Source organism: Chlorocebus sabaeus, chromosome 13 (genome assembly GCF_047675955.1).
Source record: "Chlorocebus sabaeus isolate Y175 chromosome 13, mChlSab1.0.hap1, whole genome shotgun sequence".
Classification (NCBI taxonomy): Eukaryota; Metazoa; Chordata; class Mammalia; order Primates; family Cercopithecidae; genus Chlorocebus; species Chlorocebus sabaeus.
The window spans coordinates 88,396,684-88,417,039 of NC_132916.1; the positions used below are offsets into that span (position 1 = coordinate 88,396,684).

The 20,356-nt window shown below is 38.3% G+C and overlaps 1 protein-coding gene across 7 annotated transcripts in view; it reads right to left on the reverse strand.

The window, feature by feature from the left end:
• ORC3 (origin recognition complex subunit 3) overlaps positions 1-20,356 on the reverse strand; it is a 76,717-nt gene that overhangs the window by 22,889 nt on the left and 33,472 nt on the right. For all 7 annotated transcript variants that reach the window (XM_008006555.3, XM_073022592.1, XM_008006554.3 and 4 more), the window contains 2 exons: positions 16,429-16,545; positions 15,183-15,262 (listed from right to left, as the gene is read on the reverse strand). In XM_008006555.3, the coding sequence (XP_008004746.1) occupies positions 15,183-15,262; positions 16,429-16,545 (197 nt within the window). The remainder of the gene's footprint in view (positions 1-15,182; positions 15,263-16,428; positions 16,546-20,356) is intronic.

Sequence of the window (20,356 nt, forward strand, 5' to 3'; positions counted from 1 at the left end):
ATGACATGTGCTAAATATAAACTTGTTTAAAGGAACCAAAAATATAAGTACTACACTCACTTCTCTAATTATCACCATTTAAACTATGCTTTACGTCTCCTATGGACTTTATAAGCATCAGTCAGTAAACCCACTGAATTTTAAATGAAGTAGGCAATTCTAATTGTTATTTATAGCACAGGCAGAGTGGTTGAGTAGCTCATTCACAGCTATAGAAGAAATCTTTGTTAGAAATGGAGAGAAAACACAGATATTCTAAAGTTAGGGCCTTGTTCTGGGAGCTTACAGGATTTCTCCACTAAGATCATACTCAGTAATGGCATCAAAAGGAATCAGACCAATATTAGGAATTTTTAAGCTGTGGCATTATACAAATACTCAAATTATTCTCAGCAAGTGCACCTAAGTCATTAAAACTATGATGATTAAAAGTTCTAATATTAACCATGAAGTAACAGACAAATCCAGAATGTGGGCATTTTGTAATACAACTAATTAACTTGTGTTTGACATCTTTCATAATAAAAAAATGAGGAGAAATACTAATATTGCTAAGTTGGGAGAAAGAGAAACAAAGCTAAATAGACTATGATTACTGAGAAATTGAACTGGTTACTTGAACTAAAATTTAAACCCCAACAACAACAACAAAAAGTAGACAACCACTAAACATGGAAATTGTTCGGGGTAGACCAAATAGTAAATTTCCCCAGAGTTTTTTTTTTTAAGTATTAAAACTTATATATTCCTCTTTCTACAATAATTATCTAAGATATAATCTTTATGTGTGAAAGGCAGCTAACTGGTCAAGGAAAAATAAGCCAAGACATTTCATACTTGATTACATTTGAGATTTAAAATTTGTGGCCTTCTATTGCCCAGATAGAGTTATGACAAGAAACTTAACTCAGTCACATACACTTGAACAATCTGTTAAACCTGACCTTTAGGCCTATTCAAGTAGACAAGATTAGCATTTCTGGTGTCCAAGCAATCACCCGCACTGACTTGCTTAGAGGGAAAAGACGGGTGAGGTACGCCTGGCAGAAGATCTAACCCAAGTTAGCAGCACGTGAAGGATTAGCTTCCCAAGATAGGGGCAGCAACAGCTACTGTCCACTTGGAGCTCCAAATAATTGAGTATCAAGGAAGGCCAAACCTAGCCTATTCTCCAGGAGACCAAAAAAGAGGGCATTATTTCATATAACTTTGGAAGCAAACTTCATTAGTCATAACTCTTAATGTGGCATTTGATTGGAGAAGGTACTCAGATTTAAACTGCCAGGGATTCAAATAGTTACTAGTTCTCTTATTTATTTATTTATTTTTGAGACGGAATTTCACTCTTGTTGCCCAGGCTAGAGTACAATGGCATGATCTTGGCTCACTGCAACCTCTGCCTCCCAGGTTCAAGCAATTCTGCTGCGTCAGCCTCCCGAGTAGTTATGATTATAGGCATGTGCCACCACACTCGGCTAATTTTGTATTTTTTGTAGAGGCAGGGTTTCACCACGTTGGTCAGGCTAGTCTCAAACTCCTGACGTCAGGTGATCTGCCCACCTCGGCCTCCCAAAGTGCTGGGATTACAGGTGTGAGCCACCGTGCCCGGCCTAGTCCTCTTATTCTTAGCCCAAGATTATGTTTTGCTTCCAGAGCAGAAAGATCTTACACTTTCCCAAGTATTCTCTGGATTAATGTAAAATGACAAGACTTGAGGTAAGGCTGATTAGAAATAATAACTTAACCAACCCCGATGAAGTCATTAAAGATTTTTTTCCCAGTAAAATTGTACACACACAGAATCAATGCTGCCTGCTATCATCACTATTATTCAGCATCATTCTGGAGTCTAGATGCTACAATAAATTAAGAAAAAGAAACGGTATAAATGTTAGGAAGAAGGATGAAATTTATCATTTCATATGATGTGACTATAAAGTTAGAAAATCTAAGAACTGTAAATAAAATAGTGAGTGTAAAAGAGCTGGGTATGGTGGCTCATGCCTGTAATCCCAGCACTTTGGGAGGCCGATGGGAAGATCACTTGAGCCCAGATATTCGAGACCAGCCTGGGCAACAAAGTGAGACCCTCATTTCTACAAAAAATAGAAAAAATTAGCTCAGCATGGTGGCGCATGCTTGTAGTCCCAGTTACTCAGGAGGCTGAAGTAGGAAGACTGCTTGATCCTGGGAGATCAAGGCTGCAGTGAGTCGCAATCATGTCAATGCACTCCAGTACAGGTAACAGAGACCCTGTGTCAAAAAAAAAAAAAAGAGTGTGTAAAAAAGTGAGTAAATAAAAGATACTTATATATGCATGCATATATATATAATCAATACCTTATATTAAACTACATAATGAAAAAAAAGCCCATGTTCAAAATGGAAACAAAAGCTACAGAATACACAGCAACACAAATTATAATACACATGTATGACCTATAATAAAAGAAAGCCCTGAATAAATGAACACACATTTTAACACTCACTATTGTAAAGATACAAATTGTTCCAAATTAATCTATATTCTTAACAGTTTGAAACAAAATTCCACAGGGTAAATTTTATTTTTATTTCTATTTTTTTTTAAAATGGAGTTTCGCTCTTGTTGCCCGAGTGCAATGGTACGATCTTGGCTCACTGCAACCTCCGCCTCCTGGGTTCAGGTGATTCTCCTGTCTCAGCCTCCCAAGTAGCTGGAATTACAGACATGCACTACCATGCCCGGCTAATTTTGTATTTTTAGTAGAGACAGGGTTTCTCCATGCTGGTCAGGCTGGTCTCGAACTCCTAACCTCAGGTGATCTGCCTGCCTCGGCCTCCCAAAGTGCTGGGATTACAGGCGTGAGCCATGGCGCTTGGCTGTAAATTTTAAAACCTAATAAAATTATTCTAAAATGTATCTGGAATAATTGTTCTAAAAAACAGCAACAATCTGTGTACACTTGAGTGTGTATGGTGGGGCTGTAAATATATTAAAGTGTTAAGCCACAGTTATTAAAATTGATGGTACTTGGGAATAGACAGGTCAACAGAAGAGAATGAGTTCAGAAAGAGATCTAGGTGTACATTGGGTGTTTGTTATGTCACAGGGATAGCATTTCAAATCAGTGGGGGAAAAGATATCGGGTATTAGAATTAACTATTTAAAAAAAACAGACCACTATCTCACATTATACACAAAAATGCGTTTCAGATAGAATAAAAATGTAAGTATGGTATGGGAGCAGGGAAAAAGAACTAGCTCATCAACCATAAAATACTAGAAGAAAACCAAGAAAGATATTTAAGCCTGATAATATCCAGCAGCAGCAAGACTGTAGGAAATACACATTGGTACATGGTTGGTGTGAGTGTACACTGTACAACAATGTTTATATTTTAGACTCAATATGTTTACATCTACCTTTGTTTTGTGGAAATAGTTATACAAATATACAGACTTACTGCTGCTCATGATTATTGTTTGTAATAGTGAATAATTAGAAACAATCTAAATATATATCAAAAAAGGGTCTGATTAAATAAAAAGCACTTTAAAAACATGATATTATATAGTGATGATAAACAATGAGGTAGGGCAATATGTAATACTAATGATGACAGCTAACATTTATACTCACATTTGTGTATCAAGTGTCATTTGATACAATATGATGTAAATACTACTATTATTCCCATGTTAGAGATGAGAAAACAAAGGCACAGAGAACTTAAGTAAACTTGTCCAGAATCCAATTGCTGGTAATTGGCAAAGTTGGGATTTGAACCTAGGCAGTCTGGCTTGACATCCATGCTCTCACTGAGCATGCTATATTGCATCTCAAAACATGGCATCCATGGTAGATTAGGCACAAACCAAAATAACCACCACAACAAAAACAAAACAAACACACAAAAAACAAAAAATGCCAAGTGTGGAACACCATATATAGTACTATTTAATATACATTTGTGTGTGGAAAAAAATCTGAAGTGCAAATAGCTAACAGTGGATGACTGGTTTTCGAACTTATATAATACAAGGGGTAATATCAGAAAAAGACTTATTTTATCACTTAGATTATTAGAATGACTATAGCAAGCACTTTTTTTGGGTTTTGTTTTTTTTTTTTGTTTTTGAGGCGGAGTCTTGCTCTGTTGCCAGGCTGGAGTGCAGTGGCGCAGTCTCTGCTCACTACAACCTCTGCCTCCTGGGTTCAGGCAGTTCTCGTCCTTTAGTCTCCCAAGTAGCTGGGACTACAGGTGCATGCCACCATGCCTGGCTAATTTTTTGTATTTTTAGTAAAGAGGGGGTTTCACCATATTGGCCAGGCTGGTCTTGAACTCCTGGCCTCAAGTGATCCACCTGCCTCGGCCTCCCAAAGTGCTGAGATTACAGGCATGAGCCACTGCGGCCGGCCAAGCACTTTGGATAAACCAAACCTAACTGAAGATCACTTGAAAACAACTACAAAATATTTAGCTTATTCCAAAAAAGTGTGTTTATATATAGCACCTCGAATAAAAAACTAAGGATTGAGTGTAGCTATCAGACAAGCATTTTTCAAACTGGGTTTCAACTCCTTTTTCAGTCATGAACCAATCATTCAAGAAATATTTATTGAATGCACACTACATACGGCACTGTTCTGGGCATTTGAGGTACACCTTATCAAATCAAAAATCATTGTCCTCATGGAACTTACATTCTAGTGGGAGAGCTGGGAGAAGCACAGACACTAAACACTATCTATATCATATATATGATATATGTGTTAAAAATTGATAAATGTTATGGAAAAATATTGAACAGAATAAGTGGAGAGTCACGGGAGGAGGAAGATTTCAATTTTTAAATGGTTAGGGCCTCACTGAAAAGATGACATTTGGTCAAATATGTAAAGGAGGAAAGGAAGTTAGCCATACAAATATCCAGAAGAGCTTTTCCTGGCAGACAGAACAATGGGTACAAAGGTTCCATAGTGGGCATGTCTGGAATATTCAAGACAACAAGGAGACCAAGATGTCTGATATGGAGAGAGAAAATGAGCAGTAATCAGAGAGAGGCCACGTGGGGAGTGGAGGGGGTCATGTAGTGTCACTGTATACGGCTTTTACTCTGAATGAAATGCGGAGTTAATGGAGGGTTTTGAGCAAAGGAGTAACATTATCTGAAATATTTTAAAAGGACTATTCTGACTGCTACTTTGAGGAGAATCTGTAGGGGAGCAGAAAAACCAGAAAGGAGGCTACTGCAATAATCCGGGTGAGCGATGACAATGACTTGGACTATGGTGGTACAAGTGAAGGAAGGTGGCAAGAAGAGGTCTGATTCTGGATAAATTATGAAGGCAGAGTCCAGGCTTTTGGCTTGAACAATCAGAATGATAGAGACAGTAGGAAAATGACAGATTTCAGGGGAAGATCAGGAGTTCAGTTTGGGGTATGTTAACTTTGAGGTGTGTATTGGATATCTAAGTGGAGGTATTAAAGAGGACATAAATGGACATAACAGCCTGGCACTTAGGAGAGAGGTGTAGGATTATGACTAAGCCCTGGGGCACTGTAATGTTAAGATGTCAGAGAGAAGATAAAGCACTAAAGGAGAATGTGAAGGAGTGTGCACTGAGGTAGGAGAAAAACCAAGAAAGTCCTAGAAGTCCATTAAGAAAGGAGTGATGAACTGTTGTCAAATGCTGATAACAGGTTAATGCTAGATTTAGGAACATGGAGGTCACTGGTGACTTTGATCAAACTAGTTGTGATCGGGAGTACAAACCTAATTGTAATCAGTTAAAGAGAGAATGGGAGAAGAATTGGAGACAGTGAGACAATGCTGTCCAATTTTGGTGCATTCCAACTAACATTTTGTTTTAAAATAAAGAGAATACAATTGTAAAGAAAATAGCAGAACTAAAAAGTTTGAAAGCCACCATGTGAGATTAAAGAGAAATTAAAAAAAAAAAAAAAAAAACATGTCTAAGATAGGTCTCATTAATGCCACAAAAGAGCGATTTATCTTTATCCAACTTGATTAAGAAATAATTATTTCACAACTGGCTGGGTACAGTGGCTCACGCCTGTAATCCCAGCACTTTGGGAGGCCGAGGCAGGCGGATCACGAGGTCAGGAGATTGAGACCATCCTGGCTAACACAGTGAAACCCTGTCTCTACTAAAAATACAAAAAGTTAGCTGGGTGAGGTGGCGGGCATCTGTAGTCCCAGCTACTTGGGAGGCTGAGGCAGGAGAATGGCATGAACCCAGGAGGTGGAGCGTGCAGTGAGCCAAGATCGCGCCACTGCACTCCAGCCTGGGTGACAAAGCGAGACTCCACCTCAAAAAAAAAAAAAAGACTTATTTCACTATCAGGTAAATGGTCCAAAAAATGTCTGTGATATCTAATGTATTAAAAGCTTTATAGGTAATCTATCACAGGAGTTGAGAAAAACAATAAAGGCTTTATAGGTTGTCATTTTTTTAAAAAGTTTTCTTAACTAAGACAGAAAGATAATTATTAAGCAATCATTAAAAGCAATCATCCTGCAGGGCAATGGAGTGTTCTGCTTCATCACGCAGAAAGTCAATAATTTCTGGTTAAGTACTAATTATATAAATGTCTGATTATAAGAACAGGCTACAAGAAAAAACTGGCCAATCCATGGCTAATGAAAACATCTCTTGCCTGATGAGTTTTCAAATTCTAAACAGACATTACCATTACTAGCCAGTTTTGAAAAATACTCAGAATTCAAACTTGCAAATGTAAATATATCAACGAAGACTGGAAGTTAAGAAAACAAAACAAAACAAAAAAGATGTAAAAATAATAAAAAGCACATTAAAAATAAAAAAGCATGTAGAAATAAGAAACTGTCTTATTTGAGGACTAACACAACAAAGTAATTATGTAGTATCATAACAATGAAACAGAAACCAAAAGTATGTGTATCTCCTCCTAAGCCTTCATATTTCATATTAGGTGGCACTTCCTAGAGAAGCTGTCCAATCCCACAAATGGAGGTTAACTGTCCAGTCTACTGGTTCCTCAGCACCCTAGTCCTGACCCACCACAGCTCTTACTACTTTGTATTGTAGCTCTCTACTGTTTACATCAATCATTTGACCAAAATTCTGTATAGGTAAGGACCAGGGTTATCTTTGTTATCTGATCAGTGGTTTCAAAAAAAAAAGCATTTAAAAAACCTTTTTTTTTTTTTTTTTTTTTTTTTAATGGATGAGCAAGGCAATAACCATGCAATAATTATTAATTTCCTAACCTAATGCCTTAGTGAAGAACACTTTTTCTAAAGGGAACAGTTCTCAAACTGGCTCATCCTGGGAAGCACCTAGAAGTCATGGTGCCCTTTGTGGGATGCCATGCTTTTTTGTGGAATGTATCAAAAAGAATAAATTTAATTCATCACATGGTTAGAAGCAACTTTACTAAGTTCAAATACACACATACTTTATTGATGCAATTTTTTTTTTTTTTTTGATGGAGTCTCACTTAGTCACCCAGCCTAGAGTGCAGTGGCACAATCTCGGCTCACTGCAACCTCCACCTTCCAGGTTCAAGTGATTCTCCCACCTCAGCCTCCTGAGTAGCTGGAATTATAGGCACGCACCACCATGCCAGGTTAATTTTTGTATTTTTAGTAGAGACGGGGTTTTGCCATGTTAGCCAGGTTGGCTAACTCCTGCAACCTCCACCTCCTGGGTTCAAGCAATTCTCCTACCTCAGCCACCCTCATAGCTGAGACTACAGGTGTGTGCCACCATGCCTGGCTAATTTTTGTATTTTTAGTAGAGACAGGGTTTCACTATGTTGGCCAGGCTGGTCTCCTGAACTCAGGTGATCCTCCTGCCTTGGCCTCCCAAAGTGCTGGGATTATAGGTGTGAGCCACCATGCCTGGCCTATTGATGTAATTTTTAAAAGTACAGTCAGCCATCCATATCTGTGGGTCCCACACTGGTGGATTAAAACTTGGATTGAAACTATTTTGGGGGGTAGGAGGAGAGACTGTATAGAACATGTACAGACTTTTTTCTTGCCATTATTTTCTAAACAATATAGTGTAACAACTATTTACATAGCATTTATATTGTATTAGGTATTATAAGTAATGCAGAGATGATTTAACATATATGGGAGGATGTGCAGAGGTTATATGCAAACACTATATACCATTTCATATATGGAACTTATGGTATCCTCTTAAAACCAATCCTCTACAGACAGTGATGGATGACTGTATAACCCTGAGTTCACAAGAAAGAAAGAAAAAAGTCAAAGTTTGATGAGTTATTTCTGAGTTTTTAAAATTAATATTTCCTAGTTATCTGTTCATTTTGCTAGCAGAAAAGTGGCAGTAGGCACTAAATGTTTAATAAAGAAAAACAAAATACAAATTCAGATCTTTTTTTCTGTTTACTGTGATAAAAACTATTAGCTCACTATTAGTAAACACCTCAGTCCAGTTTTGGAGCCAATTTGAGATCAACTGCCTACAGCCATTCAGCTTCTCCACAAATACTTTTCCTTTGATAGCGTCATTTTTTCCTCAAAAGTTCCCCCCGTCCCCGCTTTTTTTTTTTTTTTTTTACCTCCCCCTTTATTTTCTAGAAGTATTTCTCAAAGTATAGTCCCTGGGTCATCTGTCTGAACATGCCAGAGTGCTTGTTAAATGCAAATTCCTGCTGAACCACCATACCAGTGTTCCCAACAGAAGCTCTGGGGAAAGAGCTGAAATGATTAATATCTCAGCTAATTATTTGACCTCCTGATCTGCCTACCTCCCAAAGTGCTGGGATTACAGGCATGAGCCACCTCGCTTGGCCATATCTCAGCTAATTCTTATGCACATTGAAGCCTGGAAACCATTACACGAAAAACAGTGACTCTCAATATCTTTTGTTTTAAAGAAAACTTTAACATTCTGCCCCAAGCCTGATTTCATCATCTGTAAGCCTACAGATAATTGTGAAGGCCCTGATGTGATGAAAATTCAGGACTGGCAATTCCTTTTCTAAAACAAAGAAATTATATTAATTTATTTTATTTTTCATTTTTGTTATTAATTTTTTGAGACGGAGTCTCGCTCTGTCGTCCAGGATGGAGTGCAGTGGCGCGATCTCGGTTCATTGCAACCTCTGCCTCCCGGGTTCAATTGATTCTCCTGCCTCAGCCTCCTGAGTAGCTGGGATTACAGGCATGCGCCACCATACACTAATTTTTGTATTTTTAGTAGAGACGGGGTTTCACCATGTTGGCCAGGCTGGTCTCAAACTCCTGACCTCAGGTGATCCACCCATCTCGGCCTCCCAAAGTGCTCGGATTACAGGCGTGAGCCACCATGCTCGGCCTATTTATTCATTTTTTTTTGAGACAGGGCCTCACTCTGTTGCCCAAGCTGGACTGCAGTGGTGCAATCACAGCTCACTGCAGCCTCAATCTCCTGGGCTGAAGTGATCTTCCTGCCTCAGCCTCCAAGTAGCTTGGACTATAGGCATGCACCACCATGCTCATATGATTTTTGTATTTTTTTGTAGAGATGGGTTTTCTCCATGTTGCCCAAGCCAGTCTTTAACTCCTGGGCTCAAGCGATCTGCCTGCCTTGACCTCCCAAGTGCTGTAATTCATAGGTGTGAGCCACCATGCCCTGCCAGAAATTATATTTTAATGATGTAGTCTCATAAAACTCTTGGATGGATAAATCTACAACATCATAAGTTAGCTTATTAGGAAGCGTATCATAGATTGTGGAGCTGTGTCATTTTTCCTAAGTAGATCTTTAAATATTACCTAAAGTTGATCTGCAAAGTCAGGAAATAATGCATTACTTAGAGTCCAAATTTCTAGTCTCTTTGAACTAAGCTGAAGTGATCAAATGTTAGTATCATTATTCAAGTCATTTTTTTTTTTTAACTCAATGAAAGCTCAGCTGACCTGCTAATATATTACTGTTCAAGTCAAAAGCCTTACTCAGAAATTTGAATAATTCCTTTAGCCTAAGGTAAATTCCTCCAGCTATCAATCACCTTCGATTTGTAAGTCTGTTTCTTTTCAAGTTCATAAGGTTATACTTAGGATAAGCAGACTAGACACTGTGGCTCCTTTCATTTATATCTGTGTCCTGTGCCAATATGACTAGTGTCAGGATGGGGGGAGGGGGATCTGAGTCCACAGAAGCTTGCTCTGCTGGTTTAAAATTTTGGATACACTCTGAACATGGACTACTGGCCACAAAACCATAAATTTCTTTTTATTACCACCTCTAAGTAACTGGAATATGGTTGAAAGAGTTTCAGCTCTGTCAACTGTACAAAAGTCAATGTTTCTGGCCTTGGTTTCCTTATTTGAAAGAAAATGGAATAACTGTAGATGAGTAATTCTCAATTGATGAGGTAGGGGACATAAATTCCCCTAAGACACGGGGCACACTTTTCATCATCCCCAGTTCAATAATCCACTGCTACTGGTATAAGAGTGTAGTACTCTTCAGCGCTGGCTGATCCAACATACTCCTTTAAGTTGAGGCTCTGACTTTTTTTTTTTTTTTTTTTTTTTTGAGATGGAGTCTCCCTTGGTTGCCCAGGCTGGAGTGCAATGGCAAGGTCTCAGCTCACTGCAACCTCTGCCTCCCAACTTTAAGCGATTCTCCTGCCTCAGCCTCCCGAGTAGCTAGGATTATAGGTGCCTGCTACCACGCCTGGCTAATTTTTTGTATTTTTAGTAGAGACGGGGTTTCACCATGTTGGTCAGGCTGGTCTCGAACTCCTGATCTCCTGATCTCGTGATCTGCCCCACCTCGGCCTCCCAAAGCCCTGGGATTACAGGCGTGAGCCACTGTGCCCAGCTGGCTCTGATTTACAATAACCCTTAAAACCTTATTTATGCAAGGTTCTGTGAATTTTAAAAATATGAAAAATTACTGGCCTAGTGTTTGATTTCTAGATGGGTGTTTAGAAATTCTCTCTAATAGAGGGGTACAATTTTCCTCTTACAGTCTTTCACATCTGATAATGAAAAACAGTTGTACTTACCTAGTTCACTGCTGGGTTAGCATCATTTGTTACTACTTTCTGTTCCTAAATGGCTTTTTAATGGAAACATATCCTTATATAATGACACAGGGTTGAGTGAAAAATTAACCCGCTCATATCCCATATCGGGATGTGGTCTTCATACTCCAAGAGTTGACTGAGCAAGGAAAGGCAGAACACACGCAGAACCACTGCGCTCATGTCCAATTATGGCATATATTATAAATGCACACTTGCATGCTCCCCACACACATCAATGTCTGTTGCATACATTTAAAAAATAACTGTGATATAAAATTATGTTGGTCTTTTTCCAATAATAAATATGTGACATAAACATTCTCCCACATTATTACAGAGTCGCTGTAAATATTTTTTAAATGGTCACCAGATATTTCATCAAGTAAATGACATATTGTTTGTTTTATTTTCCAGGTTTCAACAGTTTTATTGGGAGGTTTTGTTTTCTGTGAAATACACTAGAGGTTGAGAAAGGGGACACATTCCCTTTACAAGATAAGGGTCTCCCACCACTAAAGAAAAGGCATGAACCATGACATACTGGGGTTTGAATCCACCTCCTTCTGTTTTGCCCACAATTCTTTTTTTTTTTCTCTTTCTTTTATATGTATATTTTTGAGACCCAGGCTCAAAAATATACATTTTTTTTTATATGTATATTTTGTCACCCAGGCCCCAGTGAAGTGGTGCGATCTCAGCTCAAGGCAACCTTTGCCTCCCAGGCTCAAGTGATCCTCCCACTTCAGCCTCCGAGGACGGGACCACAGATGTGCACCACCATGCCAGGCTAATTTTTTTTTTGTATTTTTGGCAGAGTAGGAGTTTCACCACGTTACCCAGGCTGGTCTCAAACTCCTGAGCTCAAGTGATCCGCCCACCTCGGCCTCCCAAAGTGTTGGGATTACAGTCATAAGCCACTGTGCCTGGCCTCTTCTTTCTCAACAATATCACAGAACACAAACATAAAGGCAAGAAATAAAAACAGCAAGATCAACCTCCAACAGGGCCACACCCAAGACTTGTCCCACTCCCCAGGCTAGGCCAGACCTGGGAGGGGCTGGGGCAGCTACTCTGCAGTCCCCAGGCGGCAGGCTCAGAAGGGGTGGGACTAAATTAATAAATTAGAATAAATTGGGGGGAGGAATGCAACTCTGTGCTGGGAGGGCCCCTTCTCTCTAACATGCAAGAGAGTTGTTGGGGGAAGGTAGGAGGTCTCGCCAAAGGCCACTATGGTGGGGTTAAGAGCAGCGGGGGCAGAAGTCACCTTTTCTTCCATGTTCTTCCCAAACAAAGCAGAAGAATTAGGGGTAAAGGGATGTCTACAGCCATACTACTCTGAATGGGCTGGATATCATCTGATCTAAGATTATTTAAACGTGTCAGCTTCCACATACAGACTGAGTATCCCTATGTAAAATGCTTGGGAACAGAAGCGTTCTGCATTTTGGATTTTTTCAGATTTTGAAATATTTGCTATATGTGCATAATGAGATTATCTTGAGAATTGGATGCATGTCTAAACACAAAATTCATTTATGTTTCAAATACATCTTGTACACATAGCTTGAAAGAAATTTCATACAATAATTTAAATAATTTTGTGCATGAAACAAGGTACACTGAATCATCAGAAAGCAAAGGTGTCACTATCTCGGCCAACTAGATGGACAATCAATCTGTAGTTGTTTGGTATCCCCATCATTATTGACTCTTGAATTCATATGCAACCATTTTCTTACACTTATTCACATATAAGTACTTAACACTTAAAAAACAGGACACACCATTGGTACAGTGAAAAAATAATGTGTTCAGTGTAACTAAGTAATACCTGTATCAGTGTTAAACAGCAGCAACAAATGATGGCAAGCTGAATAAACTGTGTGGTGTGCCTCTGTTTTGCTGCAACCCATTTCATGAGGTCAGGTGTGGAATTTTCCACTTGTGGTATTACAAGTGCTCATAAAATTTTGAAATTTGAAGTGTTTCAAATTTTAGAGGACTTTGAATTTCAGATTTTCAGATTAGAGATGCTCAATCTGTAAAAAGGATTTTTTCTTGAAAAATCATTTAAGCTGATTCTTATAAAAAATTTCAAATAAGAAATTTAATTAGATTATGTTTCTAATAGTACCTTACCAGTTATTCTTTCCAAAGCGTCATTCAGGGATCATTTTAGTCTTTTCTGTAATGAGTTAAATAAAATTTCAAGACAGGTGATGAGAATGGTCTCGTTAAGTTTAGGTGATGCCTACTGAGTATGCCTTAACTAAAAAGTGTCCCCGACTTCTGGTCTACATCAAATCTGTACAAAGGAGAAAAGGCTGATTCCAGCCCAGAGGTTCCCTGATTCCTTTCCTCTTTTGTAGGACCCAGACTCCTGCCTGTCCTTGCTGTAGGTATTATATTTGACCCGTAGTGCTTTTTACATTGCTTTGCTTTTGACTGCTCATGTTTCTGACCTCAGCTTAGCAAAATGAAATCTCACTTTCTATTTTTTGCTTCTGCTGTACTCAGATCTCCAAATCCGTATTTTAGATCTTAGCAAAGAATAGCAGAAGGTATAACAGCTTTGAAGTAAGACATGGAGTAGAATCCTGGTTCCCTCAGCAACTAGGTGGTCTCAGGCAAGTCACTTAATGCCTGTGTGTGTTTCAGATTCCTCAGGGGTAAAGTGTGACTAATAATATCTACCATAAAGGTATATTAAGAGTTTTAGATTGGAAAATGTACTGAGAGTGCCTAACAAAGTGCCTTGCACACCGCAAGCCTTCAATAAGCGATGGTTACTGCTGTCACCATTACTACTGCCACTCATGTTTCCTTACCCTACTTTGGAACTGGCATTCTTGGTTCTTGACTGTACCCTAAGACAACTGGTGTTGGGAGGTTCAGAACAAAAAGAACAAGTTCCTCTTTGACAAAAGAATCTATGAATTTGGGAACATCTCACTGGAGAAGGAAGACAATTACTAATCACAAAGCTTAAAAGAGAAAACCCTGGAAGATTCAACTGGGTGTATAAGATAGGTATATTTACTTGAATAGAAAGCAAAATAAGTCTCAGAAATACTTTAGTTAACGTAAGCTTATAAATACATAGAAATCTTATTGGGAATTTTTAGTTTCCTTATGGGTTAAAAAAGTAAGAAAAAATAAATCTTATTGGGATTTTTAAAAATGAAATAAAACACAGCTTTTCAGTGGTAATCTAGTTTCCATGGGGAGATATTTTTCCAGATAGCATGAAATTCATTTTCTATCTTAAGCTGCACCTGCTAGATTACTAATATTTGTATTATGAAGTCTCTGGATTTAAAGTGCTTTCAGTGTGAATTTTCCTCCTACTGTGCCCATCTGTTCTTTTCTTGTGGGCCCAGAGGAAAGCAAGACTTAATAAATATTCAGTTTTCAGACTTCTTTAAAATATTTTTATATAAGCATTTACAACCTCTGAGGAAAATTATAAAACTGGCGAAACTTAGCTCACATTTGATTTCCCTTATCACTATCCAAGTGTCATTATTTTTATGGAAAACTAAAAAGTAACTATACATATAAGAAGTGAAATCAAGTAATATAAATAACTTTAACACTAAGATATCTTATTTACCTGTATATTATTAGATAAATAATTTCTGAATTAGCCAATGTTAAGGTGGGGGAAGGCACCAAGGCCACTGCCTACTCCTTGCTGTTCCTAATCAAGGTCAGCTGTGACCACTGGGTACCTATCACCCAGTGATGCTCTTCCTCCACTCAACCAGATTGGGGACATGGTGACCACACTTTTCATGAATGACTTGTTTTCCCTGCCATGATGTCAAGTTGGCTGGATTCAAATGATCCATAGCTGAGCTCTCATAGGGTAGTGTCAGTATTTGACTAAACAATCATGGATTTTCCTTTAAAAACCACAAGCTCAAATGCAAGGTTAAACCAGCAAAGAAATGGAGAGTTGCTATATTAAAAACATCATAAGCTACATGGATAAATTCAAGATATATGCAATTATTCTTAGACACAACATGGCTATTTATGAAACTTTTTGGCAGGCAGGGTTCTAGAGGAAGGTGCTACTTACTGGCAGGCTTATAGCAGACAAAAACAGAAAAACAAGAAAAAACAACTACCTCAGCAGCTGCAAGACTGATGCATACTCCTCTGAATCCCATATGTTCTTTTCTAAACATGTGCAGTACAACTCTCTGATCTGTAAGTGAACAACACATTTGTGAGGAACCAAAAGCGTATACACACTACTAGTCTGGCAAAATCATTTCTGGTCAACACAAAAAAATTAATGTTATTAAAAGTCATTTTCATTAGATAATAATAGACTTGGCATATATCTCATGGATCAGGCTTTATAAGAATGCAATTTACATAAAAGTAAAATGAGACTATACTGAGATTGGCTGATATCACTGGTCATTTTAAAAGAAGAAACCGATAAAGGAAAAATGAGGAAAAAAAGGCTCATTTAAGGCTCAATGGCAAAAATCACCTCATGAACAAGTCATTCTATTTTTTTTTTTTTTTTTTTTTTTTAAGACGGAGTCTACTCTGTCATCCAGGCTGGAGTGCAGTGATATCAGCTCAATGCAACCTCCACCTCCCAGGTTCAAGCCATCCTCCTGCCTCAGCCTCCCTCGCAGCTGGGACTACAGGCGTGTACCACCACACCGGGCTAATTTTTGTATTTTTAGTAGAGACAGGGTTTTACCATGTTGGCCAGGCTGGTCTTGAACTGCTGACCTCATGTGATCCACCTGCCTTGGCTTCTCAAAGTGCTGGGATTACAGGCATGAGTCACTGCACCCAGCCAACAAGTCATTCTTACATACTGGTATTTGTTCTCCAAAGCTTTGAGCTAAGATGACCTAGGAATATAGAATTCCTCCGCTAAAATCTACTCTACAGATGGTTGATAGGTTTATGGTATGACATAAAGGCCAGCTGAGCATAATTTTTCAAGGAACAGAAGTACTGCTTCTCTTTTTATTCTGGGTATAGTGCAAGGTTAACTATCAAGCATTCTCAAACAAATTCCTTCTTCCATTAAGGAAAGAGAAACAGCTCTCTCAGTATAGGTGATAAGGAAGTATTAAAGAAGGAAAGTTCAAATGCCTTAGTACAAAAACATTGTAGGGGAAGCAACACCACTGGGATTCATATGGCTGTTTCTAGCTGTGGCCATCTGAACAAAAAACAATTTCAATTACCAGTAATGTGTACAGCTGGAATGGATTTAGATTATGCTCTCATTGTAAAGATTGGCTTCATTTCACATTCTGATGCCTGAATGCTACAAAAACCAAAGCAAGAAAATACTAACATTCCTACTTCATAGATTCCAAATGAGGTGGCTTGGATTACCTGTCGACCTAGTGGATACTTGGGAAGAGAAGAGGTGAACTTATGAAGACATCTCAAAACCAGGAAGTAATTCATATGATAAACATGCAGGTTTTCTAGTAATAATTGTGTTTCCTCCTAAAAATCACAGAATATATTATTAATACATAAGTCAGCTGATAAGAGAGCATAATAATACAACCTACTTCATGGCTATATAAAATTTCTGGAAAACTGACAAGAAGATTCAAAACTACAAATTAATTTATGAAAATTTGAAATACATATAAAATCCAGAATACAGGCGGAGCATTTCCGATTTAGTATCAAGTCTGGTGATACTTTACACATGCTAGAATTGACACTGTATTTTAATCTCCTGGTATCTCTAGTATTCCCACAATACCTTGGGCCCCAAAATTACAAGTGTGTAAGAAAGCACCTTATTGGATGCTTGCCTGTGCCCATCACCTGCTGTGCGCCACAGTGAGGGAAGGTGCTTTATCCTCCACTGTGCTAGCATCAGAAGAGTGAGATCACCAGACAGAATGGTACAAACCTAATGAACTTGCTGAAGTTCTGCTTATGATGTATACTTTTCCTAAAGTACTGCTCAAGTGTGTTAGTGTGTTTGAAGGGGAAAATGAAAAGACTACGGCAGAAACACAAGTGATTCTGATGAGTCCCTGTCTCTTGCTGAGATCTCCAATACTGGTTTTATTTGCTTTACCAATTAAGAAAAAAAAAAAGAATAAAAAAGAAATAAATCTGAAGCCAACAAGCTTTATAATTTAGAATTTAGCAAGAATGATGACATGAGGGAGTGTCTTAAGAAATCTATGCAGGTGTGGTGACTCACACCTGTAATCCCAGCACTTTGGAAGGCTGAGGCAGGAGGATAGCTCGAGTTTAGGAGTTTAAGACCTGGGTGAACAACATAGTGAGACCTCATTTGTATAAAAAAAAAAAAAACCCACAACCGAAAACTAGCCCTACTCTCCATATTAGAGATTTAGATACAGGAAAAGAAGAAAAGAAACCTATGGATGATTAATCTCACAAAACAGTTTCAAAAGGTTTTGTTGGGGGGAGAGAGATGTTTTCTAGAGCCTCCTGAAATAGTTTAGAAATATTTTAAAACATTATATCCTATGAAGTAATTTTCAAGCCTCAATTCCTTTTATAACTGCTTACTCTGTAACATTTTCTTAAAGGATTATCATCTGTGCCACGGTTTTCAATATTTGTCTCCTTTAAGAAGTCAAATAAAGGCTTTGCTGAGCTGTGTCTTTATTTCAGTAATATCTTGCAGATACCCATTATTTTTAGTGGTCAAACATTTAGAAAATAACTCAGATATCAATAAATTCAAGCAAATCTAACCTCTATAAAGCAATAAATATGATATATCTTCCTAAACACCAACTCACTTAGGAAATCAATTCCTTGGTCAACGATCTATGAGTCATTACCTGAAAGCACAGGGCAGATTAAATAAAAGTTTTTAGCACCTCAATGTTTCTCCCTCCCATTATTTGAGTTGATTGGTAATTTCAAAATCTGTCTCCTATCATAACAAAATCTATGTCTCCTATCATAACAAAAGTAGCCATAATCAAAAATTGTTTTAACCACCACTGGGAGGGTATACTTTAGTTCTAAACTTTAGTTCTTTAGTTTTTTACTGTGTGCCATGACATACAGATGGCATAAAGCCATTAATTGCCTTGATGTGTGCTTAAATAGCTTTTAAATAGGGGGAATATTTTGAAGAAAATGAACTCTATTACTGAATAATAATCATACTGCATGCTACTTGTGCTCCCTATTTTCTTTTGCCTTGAGGAATAGCTAGCTATGTGTACAAGTATCTGCGTGATGCAGTAGAAGTGAGTATCTTCATTCCATTTACTTGGATAAGGAGAGAAAAGAAATACTTTACACACTATAGGGCAATACTGCATACTCAAGGAACATACCTGCCCTGGAATAAGTGTTCGATGAGGGATATAAACATGTTTTTCTCCTAGGTGGTCTTATTTCTTTCATACTTTTCACTGTGTGGTGGTGCATCCCTGTGTTGAGAGTTCTAGTGTTTAAAAACTGTTTTGTTTTGTTATAATCATTATTTTTATTTTAAAATAAAAATAAAAATTTTAAGATGAAGTCCCACTCTCTGCTCACTGCAACCTCCACCTCCCAGGTTCAAGCGATTCTCCTGCCTCAGCCTCCCGAGTAGCTGGGATTACAGGTGCCCACCACCACACCTGGCTAACGTTTTGTATTTTTAGTAGAAATGGAATTTTACCATGTTGGCCTCTGACCTGCGTTCTCATTGTTCAGCTCCCACTTACAAATAAGAACATGTGGTGCTTGGTTTTCTTTTCCTATGTTAGTTTTAGTCAGCTAAATTTTCACATTTAAAAGTACACTTTTTAAAAAACCCATTACTAAGTGCATTAAATTCAAAGTTGACATATAGTTTTGAAGAAGTGGGGCCCTCATTTTGAGGGAGTAAAGGTTTTTGTTAAACATCTTGATTCTAGTCAGAGGATAACTGAGATTAATCACTTGTTTAGGTGGGAACTTAATAGATGAGTTCTAGCTTAAGAAAATGAGGTGATGGAGCAAACAATAACAAATGCTTCCTTCTAGGGAGGCAGTCTAATTTAGTAGTTCTTAAAGTGTGGTTTCCAGTTATAAAGATTGTAAATTTCTCTGGAATATACAATGAGGTCTATCTCTTAGACACTTCAATATAGAAAATGGGAACAAAATGATAAACTCTAATACCAGACATGTCTATACAACTATATAACATAAGAATATTATAAATATTACATATAGATTGTATATTATAATACATAAAAATGTATATACATCTTTACACACACTGAAATGTGTTCATATTGGCTAGGTGCGGTGGCTGACATCTGTAATCCCAGCACTTTGGGAGGCCCAGACGAGCAGATCACCTGAGGTCAGGAGTTCAAGACCAGCCTGGCCAACATGGTGAAACTCTGTCTCTACTAAAAGTACAAAAATTAGCCGGCTGTGGTGACCCATGCCTCTAATCCCAGCTACGAGGATGGCTGAGGCAGGAGAATGGCTTGAATCCAGGAGGTGGAGGTTGTGGTGAGCTGAGATTGTGCCACTGCACTCTGGCCTGGGCGAGAGAGTGAGACCCCCTCAAAAAAAAAAAAAAAAGCTGGGTGTGGTGGCTCACGCCTGTAATTCCAGCACTTTGTGGGGCCGAGGTGGGTGGATTACCTGAAGTCAGGAGTTTGAGACCAGCCTGGCCAACATGGTGAAACCTCATCTCTCCTAAAAATACAATAAATTAGCTGGGTGTGGTGGTAGGCACCTGTAACCCCAGCTACTTGGGAGGCTGAGGCAGGAGAATTGCTTGAACCTGGGAGGTAGAGGTTGCAGTGAGCCGAGATTGCACCGTTACACTCTAGCCTAGGCAACAAGAATGAAACTCCACCTCAAAAAAATTAAAAATAAACATAAATAAAATGTGTTCATATTGATCTTAATTTTTATGAGTGAAAAATATATAACAATATTTATTATTTTTATTTACAAAAGTTTTATTGTTATATGTTTTCAAATCATTTTTATTTGCTGAACAAACTTTGATTATCACTAACACTAGGAAAAAAAATCATACTAGGAATTATTATCCTACTTTTTTTTTTGGAGACAGAATCTTGCTGTGTCGCCTAGGCAGGAGTGCAGTGGCGCAATCTCAGCTCACTGCAACCTCTGCCTCCCTGGTTCAAGGGATTCTAGTGTCTCAGCCTCCCAAGTAGCTGGGATAACAAGCACATACGACCACACTTGGATAATTTTTTGTATTTTTAGTAGAGAAGGGGTTCTGCTATGCTGTCCAGGCTGGTGTAAAACTCCTGGACTCAAGTGATCTGCCCGCCTCAACCTCCGAAAG